The sequence below is a fragment of the Gorilla gorilla genome, chromosome 18 (genome assembly GCF_029281585.2).
Source record: "Gorilla gorilla gorilla isolate KB3781 chromosome 18, NHGRI_mGorGor1-v2.1_pri, whole genome shotgun sequence".
NCBI lineage: Eukaryota > Metazoa > Chordata > Mammalia > Primates > Hominidae > Gorilla > Gorilla gorilla.
This window is the reverse complement of record NC_073242.2, coordinates 37,451,269-37,473,026: the sequence shown is the minus strand read 5'-3', so window position 1 is coordinate 37,473,026 and position 21,758 is coordinate 37,451,269. Positions and strand designations below refer to the sequence as shown.

The window sequence follows — 21,758 nt, the reverse complement described above, 5'->3', positions numbered from 1 at the left end:
GCTATCTTGATGACTATGGCTTCTTAGTAAGTTTATTTTTTATTTTTTATTCTTTTTGGGGATGGAGTTTCTCTCTTGTTGCCCAGGCTGGAGTGCACTGGTGTGATCTTGGCTCACTGCAACCTCTGCCTTCCAGGTTCAAGTGATTCTCCTGCATCAGGCTCGCGAGTAGCTGGGATTATAGGCGTCTGCCACCACACCTGGCTAATTTTTTGTATTTTTAGTAGAGATGGGGTTTCACTGTGTTGACTAGGCTGGTCTCGAACTCCTGACCTCAGGTGATCTACCCGCCTCAGCCTCCCAAAGTGCTAGGATTACAGACGTGAGCCACCATGCCCAGCCCAGCTTCTTAGTAAATTTTAAAATCAATATGTTTTCCAACTCTGTTCTTATTTTTCAAAATTATTTTGCCTGTTGTAGGTTTTTTTTTTTTTTTTTGCATTTCCATTCAGCTTGCCGAGTTTTATTAAAAAGGTTACTGGGATTTTGATTGAGGTTGCATTGAATGAATGTACCAACTAAGGAGGCTTGACATCTTGACAATAATGAGCCTTCCCATCCGTAAACATGGAATAGCTCTTCTTTTAATATATCTCAGCATTGTTTTGTAGTTTTCAGTTTACATGTCTTGTGATTCTTTTGTTTATTCCTGAGTATTTTATTCTTTTTGATGCTATTGTGAATGGAATGGTTTTCTCAGTTTCAAGATTGTTCATTGCTATTATATAGAAATTGAATTGGCCAGGCACAGTGGCTCATGCCTGTAATCTCAGCACTTTGGGAGGCTGAGGCAGGAAGATTGCTTGAGCCCAGGATTTCTGGGCCAGCCTGAGCAACATAGTGAGACTCCATCTCTACAAAAAAAATACAAAAATCAGCCAGCGTGGTGGTGTGCACCTGTAGTTCCAGCTCCTTGGGAGGCTGAGGCTGGAGGATGGCTTCAGCCTGGGAAGTTGAGGCTGTAGTAAGCCATAATGGTGACATTGCACTCCAGCCTAGATGACAGAGTGATACCCTGTCTAGAGAAAAAAAAAAGAATTGATTTTTGTATATTGATTATACCCTGTGACCTTGCTAAATTTATTAGTACTAATATTTATTTTATGGATGCCTTAGGATTTTCTATATATAAGATAATGCCATCTGTAAATAAAGACAGTTTTATTTTTTCATTTCTAATCTGGATGCCTTTAATTTCTTTATTTGCCTCATTGATTAGAAATAGCAAAAGTGGGCATCTTTGCCTTGTTTGTGGTGAGAAGAGGAAAGCAGTCATTCACCACAAAGTGTGATGCTAACTGTGGGTTTTTATAGGTGTCTTTTATCAGATTTCATAAATTCTCTTTTATTCCTACTTTGTTGAGAATTTTTATTATGAATCCGTGATGGATTTTGTCATATAGTTTTTCCAATATCTGTTGAAGTCACCATGTGTTTTTTGTCCTTTATTCTGTTAATATAATATATTATATTGATTTTCAGATGTTAAACCAACCTTGCATTCCTGGGATAAATCCCACTTAGTTATGGTGTATAATCCTATTTATATGTTGCTAGGCTTGGGTTGCTAATACTAGTTTACAGAATGAATTGGGAAGCATTACCTCTTCCTTCATTTTCTCATTCATTTGTTTTATTTTACTATCATATATATATATAATTTCATATTATCTTATTTTAGTTTTTAGAGACAGTGTCTTGCCCTGTCACCCAGGCTGGATTGCGGTGGTGTGATCATAGCTCACTGCAGTATCAACCTCCTGGACTCAAGCGATCCTCCTGCCTGAGACTATAGGCATGCACCACCATGCCCAGCTAATCATCCATTTCTTTCTTTTTTTAAAACAAATTTTATGTTTATTTATTTATTTATTTATTTATTTGGATTTCTCCTACCAAAAGGAATCATTCTTTTTTTTTTTTTTTTTTTTTTTTTTGAGAGGGAGCCTTGCTCTGTTGCCCAGGCTGGAGTGCAGTGGCACAATCTCAGCTCACTGCAACCCCTGTCTCCCAGGTTCAAGCCTCAGCCTTCTGCATAGCTGGAACTACAAGCGTGCGCCACCACACCCAGCTAGTTTTTGTGTTTTTTATTAGAGACAGAGTTTCACTATATGTTGGCTAGGCTGGTCTCGAACTCCTGACCTCAGCTGATCCACCTGCTTCGGCCTCCCAAAGTGCTGGGATTACAGATGTGAACCACCACGCCTGACCGGAATCATTCATTTCTTTTCAAGTGGATATCTTATGGTATTTTAGGGCATGGCTAGGAGCAGTTTTGTTTTCTCAAGACAGAGTTTTTGTAGGATGTCATAGAGTTCATGTCTGCAGCTCACAGTGTCATTGCCTGTGTCCCCAGCTCCACGTACTGGCAGGTGTGCTGCAAGCTGGGCAGGTGCTCTGTGTCCGTGGGATACCTTACCCGACACTCCCGGCCCTCCTCTGCAAGCCGTGCCCTGATCCTCCCTGCAGGGACTGGGGATTGGGTCTGCTCACCCAGAAGCTGGGATACCTGTCTGAGGGCACTTCTCTCCCTCTTCTCTTTGAACAGAGTGGCCGCAAACCCAAAGGTGCGGGAGCAAGTGCGGCTGGAGCTGAGCTTCGTCAACTCAGACCTGCAGATGCTCAAGGAAGAGCTGGAGGGGCTGAACATCTCGGTGGGCGTCTATCAGAACACAGAGTAAGTGGGAGCAGCACACCTTCCAGAAGCCTCTGAGCCAGAGATCCTTCATACATCCAAGGTATGAAGAGGTACATAGGTACGAACCCTATCTGCACAGAGGCTAGATAGGGTTCTAGACTGGGGTGTGGCAGCCTCAACTTTGGGAAGTGAGAGAACCATCAGGTTTGGGGTTGAGTGAGGTGCTAGACTGGAAGGGATGAGCACATTTGTTGGGAAATATCTGCAGTGTTGAACAAAAAGGCATTTGTGAGGCCAGGCACAGTGGCTCACTCCCATAATCCCAACACTTTGGGAGGCTGAGGCATGTGGATCACCTGAGGTCAGGAGTTCGAGACCAGTCTGGCCAACATGGTGAAACCCCGTCTCTACTAAAAATAAAAAAAATAGCCAGACATGGTGGTGCACACTTGTAATCCTGGCTTCTCAGAGGCTGAGGCAGAATTGCTTGAACCCGGGAGCTGGACGTTTCAGTGAGCCGAGATCACACTACTGTACTCCAGCCCAGCTGACAGAGCAAGACTCTGTCTCAAAACAAACAAACAGACAAAAAAAAAAAAAAAATGAAGACAGTATAAAATCTAGTGTAAATATACGTGATGAACCAAGATAAGTTTAAAAGTTAGATGCCTTGGATTTTATAGTTAATTTTCAGTAATTCCGCATAGTCACATTTCATAGACATGCAAACATTAGCAAGATATGTTATTAAATTCAACTGAACAGACATTGAGCAAGGATATTTTAGTGAGTCACCATAATTTTCCTAAGAAACATTAAAGGGACATTGTTAGGACAATACCTTTCCAATGTTGACTAATTATTTTCTCATTTATTTGCCAAGGGACAAAAAGCATACGCAAATACTTCGGGATTAAGGCCAAAGGCCAAAATTGACCCTGTAAGGGGAGGCCACTATGCACACACAGAGATTCTGTGCACTGTACTTACGTTGGACTGCAGTCTGTTTCCTAGCTGGAGGTGACAAACTGAAACAGAAAAATCCAAATTAAAACAAAGTAACACACCAGTCTCCTTTTAAGGTTGTATTTCTTTTTTTTTTTTTTTGACACAGAGTCTCCCTCTCTCACCCAGGTTGGAGTGCAGTGGCGAGATCTCAGCTCACTGCAATCTCCACCTCCTGGGTTCAAGCGATTCTTGTGCCTCAGCCACCTGAGTAGCTGGGATTGCAGGTGTGCACCATCACACTTGACTAATTATTATTATTATTATTATTTTTGTAGAGACAGGGTTTCATCATGTTGGCCAGGCTGGTCTTGAACTCCTGGTCTCAAGTAATCTGCCTGCCTTGGCCTCCCAAAGTGCTGGGATTACAGATGCGAGCCACTGTGCCTGGCTCCTAGGTCAATTTTGAAGGCACTCTATCATATCATTCTCCATAACTCAATTTTGGAATCGATTTCTGCAAGGTGAAAGCCAACAACACCATCCCTCAGAATTGCAATACATCTCCAAAAATGGAGATCTAACTATGAAAGAAATGCCCCTCTTGCCTCATGCCTGTAATCCCAGCTCCTCAGGAGGCTGAGGTGGGGGATCGCTTGAGCCCAGGAGTTCAAGGCCAGCCCGGGCAACTTAGTGAAACCCCATCTCTACAAAAAATAGGAAAATTAGCCGGGCATGGTGGTGCACACCTGTAGTCCCAGCTACTCAGAAGGCTGAGGTGGGAAGATCACTTGAGCCAGGGAGGTCGAGACTGCAGTAATGGCAACAGAAAGAAGTCCTGTCTCAAAAAACACAAAAACAAAACCAAACCCTAAGTGAAATGCTTCTTTTAAGGAGAAATAACTTTGAGACAGTTCAAAGAAGGGTTTACGTGCTTTTTCAGTGTGGGCATGAGACTTCTCAAAAAGTAGGTGGGCCCCAGGGGAAACTCAGTCAGAAAATAGCTCCCTGGATTTGGAAACCTTGAGTCACCTATGGAATGTGTGTTTCCTGGTGCTGGTCCTCCACAGGGCACCGGGGTGGTTTCAGAGCTGGAGGGGAAGCGTCAGAAGTGTCTGTCGTGGATATGCTTTGAAATTTAAAACTTACATCCTCTTTTATTAATAGTGTATTTTTTTCTTAAATCATGTATCCAGTTTAGGTTATGTCTTTGGAAGAATAGCTAAAGTTTTTTCTCTAACATTTTATTATGAAAATTTCCAAACTTTTCAAAAAATTTTAAGAATTTTCTAGCAAACCCCTGTGTACTCACTTCTTCCAAGAACATACTGTCAGCATTGCTTCCTGACATATTTGTCCATCTGTGTATTCTTGTGTCTGTTAGGTTGGTTTGAAGGTAATTGCAGTTTTTGCCATTGAAAGTAATGGCTAAAGGCTGGGCACAGTGGCTCATGCCTGTAATCCCAGCACTTTGGGAGGCTGAAGCAGGTGGATCACTTGAGCTCGGGAGTTGAAGACCAGGTTGGCTAAAATGGTAAAACCCCTGTCTCTACCAAACATACAGAAATTAGCTGGACGTGGTGGTGCACACCTGTAATCCCGGTTACTGGAGAGGCTGAGGCAGGTGAATCGTTCGAACCCGGGAGGTAGAGGTGGAGGTTGCAGGGAGCCAAGATCATGCCACTGCCCTCCAGCCTGTGCGACAGAGCGAGATCCCATCTCAAAAAAAAAAAAATTAGCTGGGCATAGTGGCATTTGCCTGTAATCCCCATTACTCGAGAGGCTGAGGCATGAGAGAGGCGCTTGAACCCAGGAGGCAGAGGATGCAGTGAGCTGAGATTGTGCCACTGCACTCCAGCCTGGGCAACAGTGAAACTGTCTCAAAAAAAAAAAAAAAGAGAATGAAATTAATGGCTAATATCAGTCTGTCTTATTTGTGATGCAATTTCAAAGGAAATCAAAGATGTCAATTCACTCCCATTAAATATTTGAATAACCAGAGTCTTTGCTTGTGTGTCCCCCTGCCACATTCCTGGGTATCTGGACTCCTCTCCCATTTGGCAGATCCTCATAAGCCCACCTGTGCCTGGCACTGTGCTGGGTGCCAGAGGTGCCACAAGCCCTGCCTGCGGGGCCCTTGGGTCAGTGGGGGATTCAAGTGGGAAGTGGAAGGGGTGCTTCAATGGAGAACACAGGAGAGACCATGCCCCGAGGCTGGGGCCAGGAGACCGTCCTGTGCCTGGAAAACCCTCCTCTTCCTTCCCTCTTCAACTCCATCAATTTGAGTTTTTAACCAGTCGCCTCCAAATTCCATCAAGGAAGGGAAAGGGGATGAGGTGCAGGGTGGCCCAAGTTTGCATCATGCAGCCCAGGCATTGGTTATAGGAATTAATCCTAGCATCACGAAAATTGCTTCGAAGAAATATTTTATGTTCTTTTTTTTTCTTTTTCTTTATTATTTTGAGACAGAGTCTCACTGTTTCACCCAGGCTGGCATGCAGTGGCATGATCTTGGCTCACTGCAACCCCTGCCTCCTGGGCTCAGTTGATCCTCCCACTTCAGCCTCCTGAGTAGCTGGTAATACAGGCGTGTGCCACCATGCCTGGCTAATTGTTGCATTTTTCTTTCTTTTTTATTGAGATGGAGTTTAGCTCTTGTTGCCCAGGCTGGAGTGCAATGGCATGATCTCGGCTCACCGCAACCTCCACCTCCTGGGTTCAAGCGATTCTCCTGCCTCAGCCTTCCGAGTAGCTGGGATTACAGGCCTGTGCCACCATGCCTGGCTAATTATGTATTTTTAATAGAGACGGGGTTTCTCCATGTTGGTCAGGTGGGTCTCGAACTCCTGACCTCAGGTGATCCACCTGCCTTAGCCTTCCAAAGTGCTGGGATTATAGGCGTGAGCCATCAAGCCCGGCCAATTTTTGTATTTTTTGTAGAGAGAGAGTTTCCCACTGTTGTGCCCAGGCTGGTCTCAAACTCCTGGGTTCAAGCAGTCCTCCTGCCTCAGCCTCCCAAAGTGCTGGGATTATAGGCATGAGCCACTGTGCCTGGCTTATTTTACTTTCCATGATAATCCTCTTAGTTGGCTCATCTTGGACTACTTTTAGTTTAGAAAAGAAAACATCTTATGACATTTTGACTATTACTTTTTTTTTTCTTTCTTTCTTTCTTTTTTTTTTTTTTTTGAGCTGGAGTTTCACTCTTGTTGCCCAGGCTGGAGGGCAGTGACGGCCATCTCAGCTCACTGCAACCTCCACCTCCCAGGTTCAAGTGATTCTCCTGCCTCAGCCTCCTGAGTAGGTGGGATTACAGGCACCCGCCATCATGCCTGGCTAATTTGTGTTTTTAGTAGAGATGGGGTTTCACTATGTTGGCCAGGCTGGTCTCGTACTCTATCCACCCGCCTCGGCCTCCCAAAGTGCTGGGATTACAGGTGTGAGCCACTGCTCCTGGCCAACTACTACTTTTAAAAGCAATTGGTTAATACTTTGGAAGCACTTGACCTTCATTCTCAGAGACGGTGAGTTGTTTGACATAAATAGAGGCCTTTTTGACTGCTGCCTTGTTTAAATCCTGTGAGTTTGGGGTTTATTTTCGGACTGGAGAAGGGAAGTTGGTATTCTGAGTGTTTCAGGACTCAAGTTTACCGGAAAGTTTATGTTCTGGGTAGAAAGCAATGAAAACAATCCAGGAATTGCAGCTTTATGCCACACTGCCACAGCCTGCCTGAACTTTTACGTGAGACTTATGCCCAGATGCAATGGCTCATGCCTATAATCTTAGCGCTTTGGGAGGCTGAGGCAAGAGGACAGCTTGAGGCCAGGAGCTGGAGACCAGCCTGGGCAACAGAATGAGGCCTTCTCTCTCTCTCTCTCTCTTTTTTTTTTTTTTTTTTGAGACACAGTCTCACTGTGTTGCCCAGGCTGGAGTGCAATGGTGCGATCTCAGCTCACTGTAACCTCCACCTTCTGGGTTCAAGCAATTCTCCTTCCTCAGCCTCCTGAGCAGCTGGGACTACAGGCATGCACCACCATGGCCAACTAATTTTTGTGTGTATATATGTATATTTTTTGAGATGAAGCCTCGCTCTGTCGCCCAGGCTGGAGTACAGTGGCGTGATCTTGGCTCACTGCAAACTCCACCTCCCAGGTTCAAGCAATTCTCTGCCTCAGCCTCCTGAGTAGCTGGGGTTTTTCAGGAACCCACCACCATGCTGGCTAATTTTTGTATTTTTAGTAGAGACAGAGTTTCACCATCCTGGCCAGGCTGGTCTTGAACTCCTGACCTCATGATCCACCTGCCTCGGCCTCTCAGAGTGCTGGGATTAGAGGTGTGAGCCACTGCGCCAGGCTAATTTTTGTATTTTTAGTAGAGACAGGGTTTCACCATCCTGGCCAGGCTGATCTTGAACTCCTGACCTCAGGTGATCTGCCCACCTTGGCCTTCCAGAGTACTGGGATTACAGGCGTCAGCCATCATGCACAGTCATCTCTTTCTCTCTCTCTCTTTTTTTTTTCTTTTTTAAGAGATGGGGTCTCCTCACTATGATGCCCAGGCTGGTCTTCAGCTCCTGGCCACAAGCGATCTTCCTGCTTCCACCTCCAGCAAAAGTGCTGAGATTATAGATGTGAGCCACCACACCCAGCCCCATCTCTATTTTTATTTAAAATATATGTGTGTATATATAAATGCAAAAATAGATGTGACTTGCCACTGGTCTGTGGGACTCAAAACAATCCACCTGTTTGGAAATGTCTGTTGCTGCTATTGTAGAAGTTTCTTTACGATTTAATTTGTCTGTTGCTTGGTGCTGGGCTACAAGAATGTAAGCATTTTTTTTTGAGATGGAGTTTCACTCTTGTTGCCCAGGCTGGAGTCCAATGGCATGATCTCAGCTCACTGCAACCTCTGCCTCCTGGGTTCAAGCGATTCTCCTGCTTCAGTTTCACAAGTAGCTGGGATTACAGGCATGTGCCACCACACCCAGCTAATTTTTATTAGCAAAGACAGGGTTTCACCATGTTGGCCAGGCTGGTCTTGAACTCCTGACCTCAGATGATCCGCCTGCCTCAACCTCCCAAAGTGCTGGGATTACAGACGTGAGCCACTGCATCCGGCCAAGAATGCAAGCATTTCAAAGGAAGAGTCTCTTGGAGAAACTTAGGAATTTTATAGGCATTTTTAAGGATTCAACTGGGTCATGTTCTGAATTCCACATTAAAGCAAATGAAAATATTCACATGTTGTGGACATGGCCAACTGCCATTCGGCACAGGCTTCCAACCATGTCATTTTAGCCTAAAAGAGACTCTACAAATGTCAGTCATATGAAAATGAGAACGTTTGAGGGACTTTCTGTTGTATTTTTTCCCTTCCATATTTGAGAGAAACACAGGTACTGCAGAAGTGGTTCAGCAGACTGAATTAGGGCAATTCCATTTCAAATGTGACTTTTGTGTCCGTGTGATTTTTTTAATAATCAGTGAAGCTTCACAGTGTGATTTTGTTTTATTTTATGTATTTATTTATTTAGAGAGGGAGTCTCGCTCTGAAGCCCAGGCCGGAGTGCAGTGGCACAGTCTTGGCTCACTGCAACCTCTGTCTCCCGGGTTCAAGCGATTCTCCTGCTTCAGCCTCCTGAGTACCTGGGATTACGGGCATCCACCACCACACCCAGCTAATTTTTATATTTTTAGTAGAGACAGGGTTTCACCACGTTGGCCAGGCTGTTCTCAAACTCCTGACCTCAAGTGATCCACCCGCCTCAGCTTCCCAAAGTGTTGGGATTACAGGCGTGAGCCACTGCAGCTGGCTGATTTTGTTTTATTTTGAGGAAATAGGGCCAGGGACAGTGGCTCACACCTTTAGTCCCAGCTACTTAGGAGGCTGAGGTGGCTTGCTTGAGCCCAAGAGGTCGAGGCTGCAGTCAGCTGTGATTGAGCCCCTGCAGTCCATCCTGGAAAACAGAATGATACCTTGTCTCATAAAAAAAAAAAAAAAAAAAAATTCGAATCAATGAAAGAAAATGAAATCACATCTGTTCTTCAGTAAAGTTTAATAGTTTTCTGCTTAATCATATTAATTTTATCCCTAGAAATGTATTTTTGTTGCTATTGTGAAAGGTATTGTTTCTCTGTTAGGTTTTGTTTGTTTGTTTGTTTGTTTGTTTGTTTTTGAGACAGAGTCTCACTGTGTCGCCCAGGCTGGAGTACAGTGGTGCAGTCTTGGCTCACTGCAACCTCTGCCCCCCAGGTCCAAGTGATTCTCCTGCCTCAGCCTCCTGGGTAGCTGGGATTAGAGGCACCTGCCACCATGCCCACCTAATTTTTTGTATTTTTAGTAGAGACAGGGTTTCGCCTTGCTGGCCAGGCTGGTCGCAAACTCCTGACTTCAAATGATCCGCCTACCTCAGCCTTGAAAACTGCTGGGATTACAGATGTGAGCCACCACACCTGGCTGTCTGTTAAGTTTTTCTAATTGGTTATTGCTTGTATAAGATAGGAAAAATATTGACTTTTCTTTTTTACTATTGACTTTCATGTGTTAACTTCTTTGCCACTTTATTGAATTCTTATTAATTTAGTAATGTTTCAGTTGATGCTATTGGGTTTTATAAACATGCTGTTGTGTTGCAAAAAATTATTTTGTTTCTTTCCAAGATTTTATGTCTCTTATTTTTCTTAATGTGTGGGCTAGAGAATGTTTGGAATTAGGCTAAGTAATAACAGTGATGGTAGAAATTCTCGTTTTGTCCCTAATGTTTACAGTGGGTTTCAGTTAGGATTTTTTTTTTTTTTTTAGATGAAGTCTCGCTCTGTCATCCAAGCTGGAGTGCAATGGCTCAATCTCAGCTCACTGCAACCTCCACATCCTGGGCTCAAGCTATTCTCCTGCCTCAGCCTCCTGAGGAGCTGGGATTACAGGCACCTGCCAGCATGCCTGGCTAATTTTTGGATTTTTAGTAGAGATGGGGTTTCACCAAGTTGGCCAGGCTGGTCTCGAACTCCTGGCCTCAAGTGATCCACCTGCCTCGGCCTCCCAAAGTGCTGAGATTACAGAGGTGAGCCACCGTGCCTGGCCAGTTAGATAATTTTTTTTATCCCACTAAGTACATTAATCTACCCTAGTTTACTAAGTTTCAAATTCAGGATCACATATATAATTTAATCAAAATCCTCTTTGACTTTTATGAGGTGAACATAAGATTGGAGTGCAGTGACGTGATCATGGCTCACTGCAGCCGCAACCTCCTGGGCTCAAGTGATCCTCCTCCTGCCTCAGCACGCCTGGCTAATTTTTTTATTATTTGTAGAGATGGGGTTTCACTATGTTGTCCATGCTGGTCTCAAACTCCTGGTCTCAAGTGATTCTCCCACCTTGGCCTCCCAAAGTGCTGGGATCACAGGCATGAGTCACTACACCTGACCCCTTTTAACCACCATGCCCAGCTATTTTATTTTTTTAATTTTTAATGGAGACAGGGTTTCACCATGTTGGCCAGGCTGGTCTGGAACACCTGACCTCAAGTGATCTACCTACCTCAGCCTCCCAAAGCGCTGGGATTACAGGTGTGAGCCACCATACCCAGCCCATGGCCAAGTTTAAAGAAAAGAGGCATAGTCAGCCGAGCACAGTGGCTCATACCTGTAATTCCAACACTTTGGGAAGCTGAGGTGGGAGGATCACCTGAGGCCAGGAGTCCAAGACCAGCCTAGGCAACATAGGAAGACTCTGTCTTTACGAAAAATAACAATATTAGCTGAGTGTGATGGTGCACACCTATAGTCCCCTCTACTGGAGAAGCTGAAGTGGGAGGATGACTTGAGCCCAGGAGTTCAAGGCTGCAGTGAGCTATGATTGCACCATTGCACTCCACCCTGGACGACAGAGCGAGACCCTCATCTCTTAAAAAAAGAAAAAGAAGGCACAGCAAAGTTGTATATTTAGTACAAATCCATTTTTGTAAGACAAGTGTTTGTCTGTGTGTCTGTACGTTGAACACACAAAAACAGGAGGAGCTTTAATGTAGAAGTTGTGTAAAGAGGTTACACAGTCACTTGGGAAGACATAATTGAGCGATCTATGTGATCACCTTTCTTGCAGCTTGGGGGAGCCAGCACTTGTAGGGGCAGCGGTGGGGTGATGGGGCAAAACCCCATCTCTATTAAAAAATACAAAAATGAAATTAGCTTGTGGCATGTGCCTGTGGTCCCAGCTACTTGGGAGGCTGAAGTAGGAGGATTACTTGAGCCCAGAGAAGTCGAGGCTGCGGTGAGCCACGATTGCACCACTGCACTCCAGCCTAGGCAACCACGTGAGACCCTGCCTCAAAGATAAAATAAAATAAAATGCCTTTATAACATGGTTAAGGGTCTTCTTGGCAAAGGAAACCTGTATCTGGGGACTGTTATGACAGTCCTACCCTCAGGGTCTGTGCTGGGAAACTTGTCCGGGTCCTGAGGGAGGCCCAGAATTGCAAGTCTGAGCCCCTGAATATCTGCAGTGTTTGCAGTATGGTTGAATGTATAGTCCATAGACTAGTCTCAAACTCCTGGGCTCAAGTGATTTACCTGCCCTGTCTTCACAAAGTGCTGGAATTACAGATGTGAGCCATGATGCGTAGACACAAAGACATTTTTAAGCAAAAAATTAACTTCAACTCTCACTTTTACTGAAGCAACACAGCATTTAAAAACATAGGCATGGGGTGCAGTGCTCACACCTGTAATCCCAGCACTTTGGGAGGCTGAGGCAGATGGATTGCTTGAGCCCAGGAGTTTGAGACCAGCCTGGGCAATGTGGTGAAACTCCATCTCCACTAAAAATACAAAAATTAGCTGGGCATGGTAGCACATGCCTGTAATCCCAGCTACTTGGGAGGCTGAGGCACAAGACTCACTTGAGCCTGGGAGGTGGAGGTTGCAGTGACCCGAGACTGCAACATTGCATTCTAGCCTGGGCAACAGGAGTGAAACCCTGTTTAAAAAAAAAAAAAAAAATCTATGGCCGGACACGGTGGCTGACATCTGTAATCCCAGCACTTTGGGAGGGTGAGGTGGGTGGATCACCTGAGGTCAGAAGTACAACAATTAGCCAGACGTTGTGGTGGGTGCCTGTAACCCCAGCTGCTTGAGAGGCTGAGGAAGGAGAATTGCGTGAACCTGGGAGGCAGAGGTTGCAGTGAGCCGAGATTGTGCCACTGCACTCCAGCCTGGGCTACAGAGCAAGACTCCATATAAAAAAAACTACATAAATTGAGAAAATAAATTCCCCCACTTTGAAAATCACTGTAAGTTTTTCTTTATTCTGCCTTTTTAGAAACAGGTTCACAATTGACATATTACTGTTATGCACATACATGGTTTTCAATCACATTTTATAGTATCTAACCTCATTTTTCTTTAAGGATTTTATCCTGGAACATTACAGTGAAGATGGCTATTTATATGAAGATGAAATCACAGATCTTATGGATCTGAGACAAGTAAGTTTTTGTGTGCAGCAGAGAGGGGAGGGTAGCTTTTCCAAGTTTTCAGGGAACCCCATTATTGCATGCTTGTGGTCTTAACAGAATCATGGGCAGATTGAGGTGATGGCTGGGGGGTGCTGGAATCATCCATTCCATTTGCTGCCTAAGAAAACTGTAGAAGGAGGCCGGGTGCGGTGGTTCATGCCTATGTAATCCCAGCACTTTGGGAGGCGGAGGCGGGAGAATCACCTGAGATCAGGAGTTCCAGACCATCCTGGCCAACATGGTGAAACCCCGTCTCTACTAAAAATTCAAAAATTAGCTGGGCGTGGTGGTGCATGCTGGTAATTCCAGCACTTTGGGAGGCTGAAGCAGGTGGATCACCTGAGGTCAGAAGTTTGAGACCAGACTGGCTAACACCGCAAAACCCCGTTTCTACTAAAAATACAAAAACAAGCTGGGCATGGTGCTACACGCCTGTAATCCCAGCTACTAGGGAGGCTGAGGCAGGAGAATCACTTGAACCTGGTAGGTGGAAGTTACAGTGAGCCAAGATCGCACCACTGCACTCCAGCTTGGGTGACAGAGCGAGACTCTGTCTCAAAAAAAAAAGGAAAACCATAGAAGGGGAGAGACCTGCCTCCTGGCAGGGCTGGGACTGGATTCCAGGATTTCTGACTTCCTCCCAGATTCTTTCCACCCCTCCTAGAGTTGATGATGCCAGCAGTGAGGTCGTCATACTGCAGAAATAGTTACAGGCATCTGCTGGTATGTGCAGGGCACCTTCCGGGAAGGGCTGTCAGCTGTGTCCTCCTCTGCTCATGCCCTCTGGGGTTCTTTTCCTCGCAGGCTTGTCGGACGCCCAGCCGGGATGAGGCCAGGGTGGAACTGCTGATGACATACTTCATCCAGCTGGGCTTTGTTGAGAATCGATTCTTCCCACCCACACGGCAGATGGGATTCCTGTTCACCTGGTAGGTGCTGGAGGTCTGCGCTGGCGCTTCATGTGTTATGGCAGCCACAGTTTCGGAGCCTCAGCATCACAGACGCCCCTCTGCGGGCACCTCAGCCCCTTTTCCTATCTTGCATTTATCCGGGGTGCACCCCTGTGCACCTCAGCCCCCTTTCCTATCTTGCATTTATCCAGGGAAGTCTAGAAAGGTGTCAATACATTGGTATTTATTTATGAAGGTGATCCGAGGGAGATGGCCCCAACAGACTGTGGCCTCTTGCTTCTTAGAACAAGTGAGCCAAGGAGAGGAGACATTTTTCTTGCTTGTTGTATCACTGGGGAAGCACAGGGCTCTGAAGTGGAATTAGCCAGAAGCAAGATTCTTGTCGCAGATTGGACTGGGGCATGCGTGTGTATGTGTGAGTGAGTGAGAGAGAGAGAGAGAGAGAAAATCAGGTCTTGTCCAGTGAGACAAAAGCACCAAACAGAAATAGATCAGGTTTCTTTTGAAACGGGGTCTCACTGTGTTGCCCAGGCTAGTCTTGAATTCCTGGGCTCAGGTGATATTTCTGCCTCAGCCTCCTGAGTAGCTGGGACTATAGGCATGAGCTACACACTCAGCTTAGATCAGATTTAAAAAATGGAAGCAGAGGATTTGATTCTTCTCCACAATTGGTATTTTCAGACAAGATCAGGCATGTCAGGGTGGTATGGCCATAGACCCAATTGGTGTTTTCAAGGATTAGTATACTTTAAATACTTGGGAGGCTGGGTACAGTGGTTTTCATGCCTATATTGCCAACACTTTGGGAGGCTGAGGCAAGCAGATCACTTGAGCCCAGGAGTTTGAGACCAGCCTGGGCAACGTGGCAAAACCCCATATCTACAAACAATACAAAAATTTGCTGGGTACGATGGTATGCACCTGTAGCCCCAGGTACTCGTGAGGCTGAGGCAGGAGAATCACTTGAGCCCGGGAGGCAGAGGTTGCAGTGAGCCGAGATCACACCACCGCACTGCAGCCTGGGTGATAGGAGTGAAACCCTGTTTCAAAAAAGAGAAAAAAAGGCTGAGTGCGGTGGTTCACACCTGTAATCCCAGCACTTTGGGAGGCCGAGGCAGGTGGATCATGAGGTCAGGAGTTCGAGACCAGCCTGTCCAATATGGTGAAGCCCTGCTTCTACTAAAAAATACAAAAATTAGCTGGACATGGTTGTGCATGCCTGTAGTCCCAGCTACTTGGGAAGCTGAGGCAGGAGAATTTCTTGAACCTGGGAGGCAGAGGTGGCAGTGAGCCAAGATTGCACCACTGAACTCCAGCCTGGGCGACAGAGTGAGAGTCTGTATCAAAAAAAAAAAAAAAAAACAAAAAAACAAAAAACACCAAAAACCTAAAAAAAAAAGTACTTTGGAGATGCTGCACCCCTTCTCTGAGTGTCGTTAGGAGTGTCAGTGAGGAGAATACATCCTAGAAGGTGGGGGCGTATCAGAATTGAATGTTTCTATAGCCGATGGTTGGCTACTGATGCCTTCCTCATGGAAAGCAAAGGAAAGGGGGATGACTTTTCCTAACAACGCACCAGGCTGTCTGCATGGTGAAAGGTGGTTTCTCCTTAGTCATGAATTAGGGAGAAGCTGTCTGCACACCCCTTGGTTCATGAGTAAACTTTAAAACAAGTCCTAGGGCCAGGTGCGGTGGCTCACACCTGTAATCCTAGCACTTTGGGAGGCCGAGGTGGGTGGATCACCTGAGGTTGGGAGTTCGAGACCAGCCTGACCAACATGTCTCTACTAAAAATACAAAAATTAGCCGGGTCTGGTGGCGGGCACCTGTAATCCCAGCTACTCAGGAGGCTGAGGCAGGACCATTGCTTGAACCCGCGAAGCGGAAGCTGCAGTGAGCCGAGATGGCGCCACTGCACTCCAGCCTGGGTGAAAGAGCAAAACTTTGTCTCAAAAAATAAAAATAAAAAATAAATAAATAAATAAAACAAGTCCTAGGCTGGGTGTGGTGGTTCACATCTGGAATCCCAGCATGTTGGGAGGCCAAGGTGGGTGGATCACTTGAGCCCAGGAGTTTGAGACCAGTCTAGGCAACACAGTGAGACCCCATCTCTACAAAACAATTAGAGAAAACATGCCAGGCATGGGTGGCACATGCCTGTAGTCCCATCTACTTGGGAGGCTCAGATGAGAGGATCACTTAAGCCCAGGAGGTTGAGGCTGCAGTGAGTCATGATCATGCCACTGCACTCCAGCCTAGGCAACAGAGTGAGACTTGGTCTGAAAAAATAAAAAAGTAAAACAAATCCTGAGGTTTTAGATTTCAGAAAGAATTATGAGGGGTTAGTAATTGCCATATTTCATTTAGGAGAAGCCATATATATATATATATATATATATATATATATATGCACACACACACACTTTTTTTCTTTTTTGAGACGGAGTCTCACTCTGTCACCCAGGCTGGAGTGTGGTGGTGTGATCTCAGCTCACTTCAACCTCTGCCTCCCAGTATCAAACCCATCTTCCCACCTTAGCCTCCCAAGTAGCTGGGCTTAAAGGCACATGCCACCACCATGTATTTTTGATAGAGAGGGGTTTCACTATGTTGCCCAGGCTGGTCTCAAACTCCTGAGCTCAAGCCAGCCACCTGCCTTGGCCTCTAAAATGCTGGGATTACAGGTGTAAGCCACTGCACCCGGCCTTTTTTTTTTTTTTTTTTTTTTTTTTTTTTTTTTTTTGAGACAGATTCTCGCTCTGTTGCCCAGGCTGGAGGGCAGTGGCGTGATCTCGGCTCACTGCAACCTCCGCCTCCTGGGTTCAAGTGATTCTTCTGCCTCAGCTTCCTGAGTAGCTGGGATTACAGGTGTGCCCCACCACGCCTGGCTAATTTTTGTATTTTTAGTAGAGATGGGGTTTCACCACGTTGGCCAGGCTGGTCTCAGTCCCTGGCCTTGTGATCTGCCTGCCTCGGGCTCCCAAAGTGCTGGGATTACAGGTGTGAGCCATCGCACCCGGCGCATTTTTTTTTTTTAATAATTGAGGAACTTACCTGACACATCATTATCACCCAGAGTCCATAGTTCCCATTAGGGTTCATTCTTGCACTTGTGTATTCTGCGGCTTTTGACCAACGTAGAGTGACAGTGATCCATCTTTGCAGTGTCGTACAGAAGAGTTTCCCTGCTGGAAAAATCCTCCGTGTGCTCTGCCTGTTCCTCCCTCCCTCCCCCTAAGTCCTGGCAACCCCTGATCTTTCTTCTGTCTCCAGGGTTTTTGGCTTTTCAGAATGTTGGACTCACACAGCGTGCTATACAGTAAGTAGCAATGTTCAGGTTGGCTCTTAGTAATGTTTCCTCTGCATCTTTTCAAGGCTTGCTTGAAAAGGCTCCATTTTTAGTACTGAGTAATAGTCCATTGTCTGGATGTCCCATGCTGTGTTTATAAAGTTACCCCATCAGATATTTTTGTGTGTGGCTGTGGTGGTCAGTGTGATTAGTCCTGTCATCTTGCTTGGAAACAAAAGCCTCAGTGCATGTGCATTCTTGAATTTTGTTGAAGAAATGAGTTTGTTGTTGTTGTTATTGTTGCCCAGGCTGGAGCACAGTGGCACAATCTCGGCTCACTGTAATCTCCGCCTTGGGTTCAAGCGATTCTCCCGCCTCAGCCTCCTGAGTAGCTGGGATTACAGGTGCCCGCTACCATGCCTGGCTAATTTTTGTATTTTTAGTGGAGACTGGGTTTCACCATGTTGGCCAGGCTGGTCTCGAACTCCTGACCTCAGGTGATCCACCCGCCTTGGCCTCCCAAAGTGCTGGGATTACAGGTGTGAGCCACTGCACCCAGCCAACCCAGGAGTTTAACAGCAGTTTGGGTAACATAGTGAGACCCCATCTCTACAAAAATTAAAAAAAAAAAAAAACTAGGCAGGTATGGTGGCATGCACCTGTAATCCCAGCTATTCTCATGAGGCTGAGGTGGGAGGATCAATTGAGCCCTAAAGTTGGAGGCTGCAGTAAGCTATGATCACACCACTGCACTCCAGCCTGGGCAACAGAGTGAGATCCTGACTCTTAAAAAAATAATAATAGAGCCAGGCACAGTGGCTCATGCCTGTAATCCCAGCACTTTGGGAGGCTGAGGTGGGCGGATCATGAGGTCAGGAGATCGAGACCATCCTGGCTAAAACGGTGAAACCCTGTCTCTACTAAAAATACAAAAAAATTAGCTGGGCGCGGTGGCAGGTGCCTGTAGTCCCAGCTACTTGGGAAGCTGAGGCAGGAGAATGGCATGAACCTGGGAGGCGGAGCTTGCAGTGAGCTGAGATCGCTCCACTGGACTCCAGCCTGGGCGACAGAGCGAGACTGTATCTCAAAAATAAATAAATAAAATAATAATAATAATAATAATTTTTCCACTTGCATCCAAAAGTAGCATTAACTAGCCAAGTAATCTGTATTCCCTGAATGCATTTGTTTCACATAGGTATGACTCCCTCACTGGGGTTCTGGTCAGCCAGCAGAACCTGCTGCTGGAGAAGGCCAGTGTCCTGTTCAACACTGGGGCCCTCTACACCCAGATTGGGACCCGGCGCTATCGGCAGACGCAGGCTGGGCTGCAGAGTGCCATAGATGCCTTTCAGAGAGCTGCAGGTATGTCTCCTCCAGGGCTGACTGGACAGAGCCTTGGCCCCGCCCGGTGGCACCAGGTGACCCCCCACTGAAGAGGGTCTACAGGTCGTCCCCTGCAAGGGCCAGACCAGTCTGCAGCTCTGGTGTAACTTCCCATTAAGAAACTTGCTCCAGCCGGGCGCAGTGGCTCATGCCTGTAATCCCAGCACTTTGGGAGGCTGAGGCAGGTGGATCACGAAGGTCAGGAGATCGAGACCATCCTGGCTAACATGGTGAAACCCCATCTCTACTAAAAATACATAAAATTAGCTGGGCCTGGTGGCGGGCACCTGTATTCCCAGCTACTTGGGAGGCTGAGGCAGGAGAATGGCATGAACCCGGGAGGCGGAGCTTGCAGCGAGCCGAGATCGCGCCACTGCACTCCAGCCTGGATGACAGAGTCAGACTCCGTCTCAAAAAAAAAAAAAGAAACTTGCTCGGTGGTTCAGACCTCAGTCTGGGATGGCTTGATGTACATGGTGAATCCTGTGGCTGATGATTGATCTTTTCCAGACAAGTGGCCCTGGGATGGCAGTGCATAACTGTTTCTTTCAACACTGTCATGAAGAGCAGAATAACTTTTCCCAAATAGTGAAACCGTAGGCTTCTTTTTCTTGTATTAGGTGTACCCTATCTGTGCGTATTACTCTCCGTGCCTTTATTTATTTATTTATTTATATATGAGATGGAGTTTCGCCCTTGTCGCCCAGGCTGGAGTGCAGTGGCGCAATGTTGGCTCACTGCTTGAAACCTCCCGGTTTCAGGCGATTCTCCTGCCTCAGCCTCCTGAGTAGCTGGGATTACAGGCACCCGCCGCCACGCCCGGCTAATTTTTGTATTTTTAGTAGAGATGGGGTCTCACCATCCTGGCCAGGCTGGTCTCGAATTCCTGACCTCAGGTGTTCCGCCTGCCTCAGCCTCCCAAAATGCTGGGATTACAGGGTGAGCCACCGCGCCCTGCCCCTCCATGCCTTTATGTCACCTGCATTCTGCCAACTTCTCCAGCATGAGGTGGGTGTTCTCAACCCTTTGTCAAGTGATGCATTCAAAGGATGTCTCATAGCTCAGTTCCCTTCTTCTGGGAACTGTCTTTTGTTATTTTATTTTATTTATTTGTTTATTTTGAGATAGAGTCTTGCTCTTGTCACCCAGCCTGGAGTGCAGTGGCACAATCTCTGCTCACTACGACCTCTGCCTGCTGGGTTCAAGCAACTCTTCTGCCTCAGCCTCCCAAGTAGCTGGGATTACAGGCGCCTGCCACCATGCCCGGCTAATTTTTGTATTTTTAGTAGAGATGAGGTTTTGCCCTGTTGGCCAGGCTGGTCTCAAACTCCTGACCTCAGGTGATCTTAGTATGAGAACGAGGTGCGGGGTCGAGGAGAAAAGCAGCCTAGTGCTTACACCTGTAGAGGACCGGGGTCACCAGACCCAGTGCTGTGGGTGAGCCTGGCATGGCTCACCCTTGCCTGCGGGTTCTGCCTTGCTCCCCCATAGCAGGGCCTGTGTCTGGGTCAGACTCCGCGTGGGGATGGATGCAAGAGCAGGGCACAGTGTAGACCACAGTGTGCTCTCCACACTAGCTCTATAGCGTGTTGCCTTCTAGGTTGATCATCGACATTCTGCTTTGGGGTGTGATCGCCTTCCACCCGTGTGGATCATTGTTTGATATCACTTTGCCCTGCAAGCTTGTGAAGAACCAGAGCTTTGCCACTTCAACTCATTGTGAAATTTCTGATGTTACAATGATTGGTCCTAACAGCCTGGGCCACACAGGAAGACCCTGTCTCTACAGAATATTTAAAATTAGCCAAGCGTGGTGGTGTACGCCCATAGTTCCAGCTACTCCAGAGGCTAAGACGGGAGGATCACTTAAGCCCAGGAGTTTGAGGCTGCAGTGAGCTAGGATTGTCAAAAAGAATTTTTTTTTTTTCAATTAAAGAAATAGGCCAGGCATGGTGGCTCATGCCTGTAATCCCAGCACTTTAGGAGGCTGAGGTGGGTGGATTGCTGGAGCTTAGGAATTTGAGATCAGCCTGGGCAACAAGGCAAAATTCCATCTCTACAAAAAGTACCAAAATTAGCTGGGCCTGGTGGTGCATGCCTGTAGTCTCAGCTACTTGGGAGGCTGAGATGGAAGGATCAGCCAAGGTTGTGGTAAGCCAAGATCGTGCCATTGCACTCCAGCCTGGGCGACAGAGCAAGAACCTGTCTCAAAAAATAATTAATTAATTAAAAAAATGAAAGATTGGTCTCTTAGGATGAAGTGATATGCTAAGATTCCAAGTATGAGTTGATTTCTTTTGTTGTAAATCTTTTTTCTGGACTCATCTTTCTGGGGAATCTTAGGCAGGCACTCTGTGTCCTGTCTCTGAGATTATAGCAATGGAGACAAATTATAGATGAAATGAAGCAAGTGGGAGAACAGTGGGGAGTGTGAGGGAACCCCCACGGAGCTCACAGCTCAAAACAGCAGGTGCCATCCCTCCGCAGGGCGGGGATTTTTTTTTTTTTTTTTTTTTGCTCAGCAACAAAACCAGAGGACCCAGTTGGCTGGGATTCATATGAGAGACTCTATTTCAGTTCCAGATTGATTGTCAGTTAGCACTTTGGGCAGTTAATTTTCTAAACTATAAAGAAGTCAGTGGAAGGCTGCAGCATGAAAATTTCCATTGGAGCAGACGGATTGAGGTTTTTTTTTTTTTGAGACGGAATCTCACTCTATCACCCAGGTTGGAGTGCAGTGGTGAGATCTCGGCTCATTGCAGCCGCCACTTCCCGGGTTCAAGTGATTCTCCTACCTCAGCCTCCTGAGTAGCTGGGATTATAGGTGTGTACCATCATGCCTGGCTAATTTTTATAATTTTAGTAGAGGCAAGGTTTTGCCATGTTGGCCAGGCTGGTCTCGAACCTGACCTCAGGTGAACCACCCGCCTCGGCCTCCCAAAGTGCTGGGATTAGAGGCATGAGCCACCGCGCCTGGCCAGAATAGATCTTTCTTGAGGTCCAGGGGAAAAGCGCTGGACTGCTGAATGACTCAGATCTTATGTGTGAGCCTGGCCCCCTGTGAGCCCCTC

The 21,758-nt window shown here is 46.5% G+C and overlaps 1 protein-coding gene across 1 annotated transcript in view; it reads left to right on the top strand.

The window, feature by feature from the left end:
* Positions 1 to 21,758, top strand: part of LOC115931074 (rhophilin-2-like) — a 43,441-nt gene that overhangs the window by 3,250 nt on the left and 18,433 nt on the right. The window contains 4 exon segments of the mRNA XM_063700170.1: positions 2,549 to 2,677; positions 12,994 to 13,071; positions 13,906 to 14,030; positions 18,500 to 18,666. Coding sequence (XP_063556240.1) covers positions 2,549 to 2,677; positions 12,994 to 13,071; positions 13,906 to 14,030; positions 18,500 to 18,666 — 499 coding nt within the window.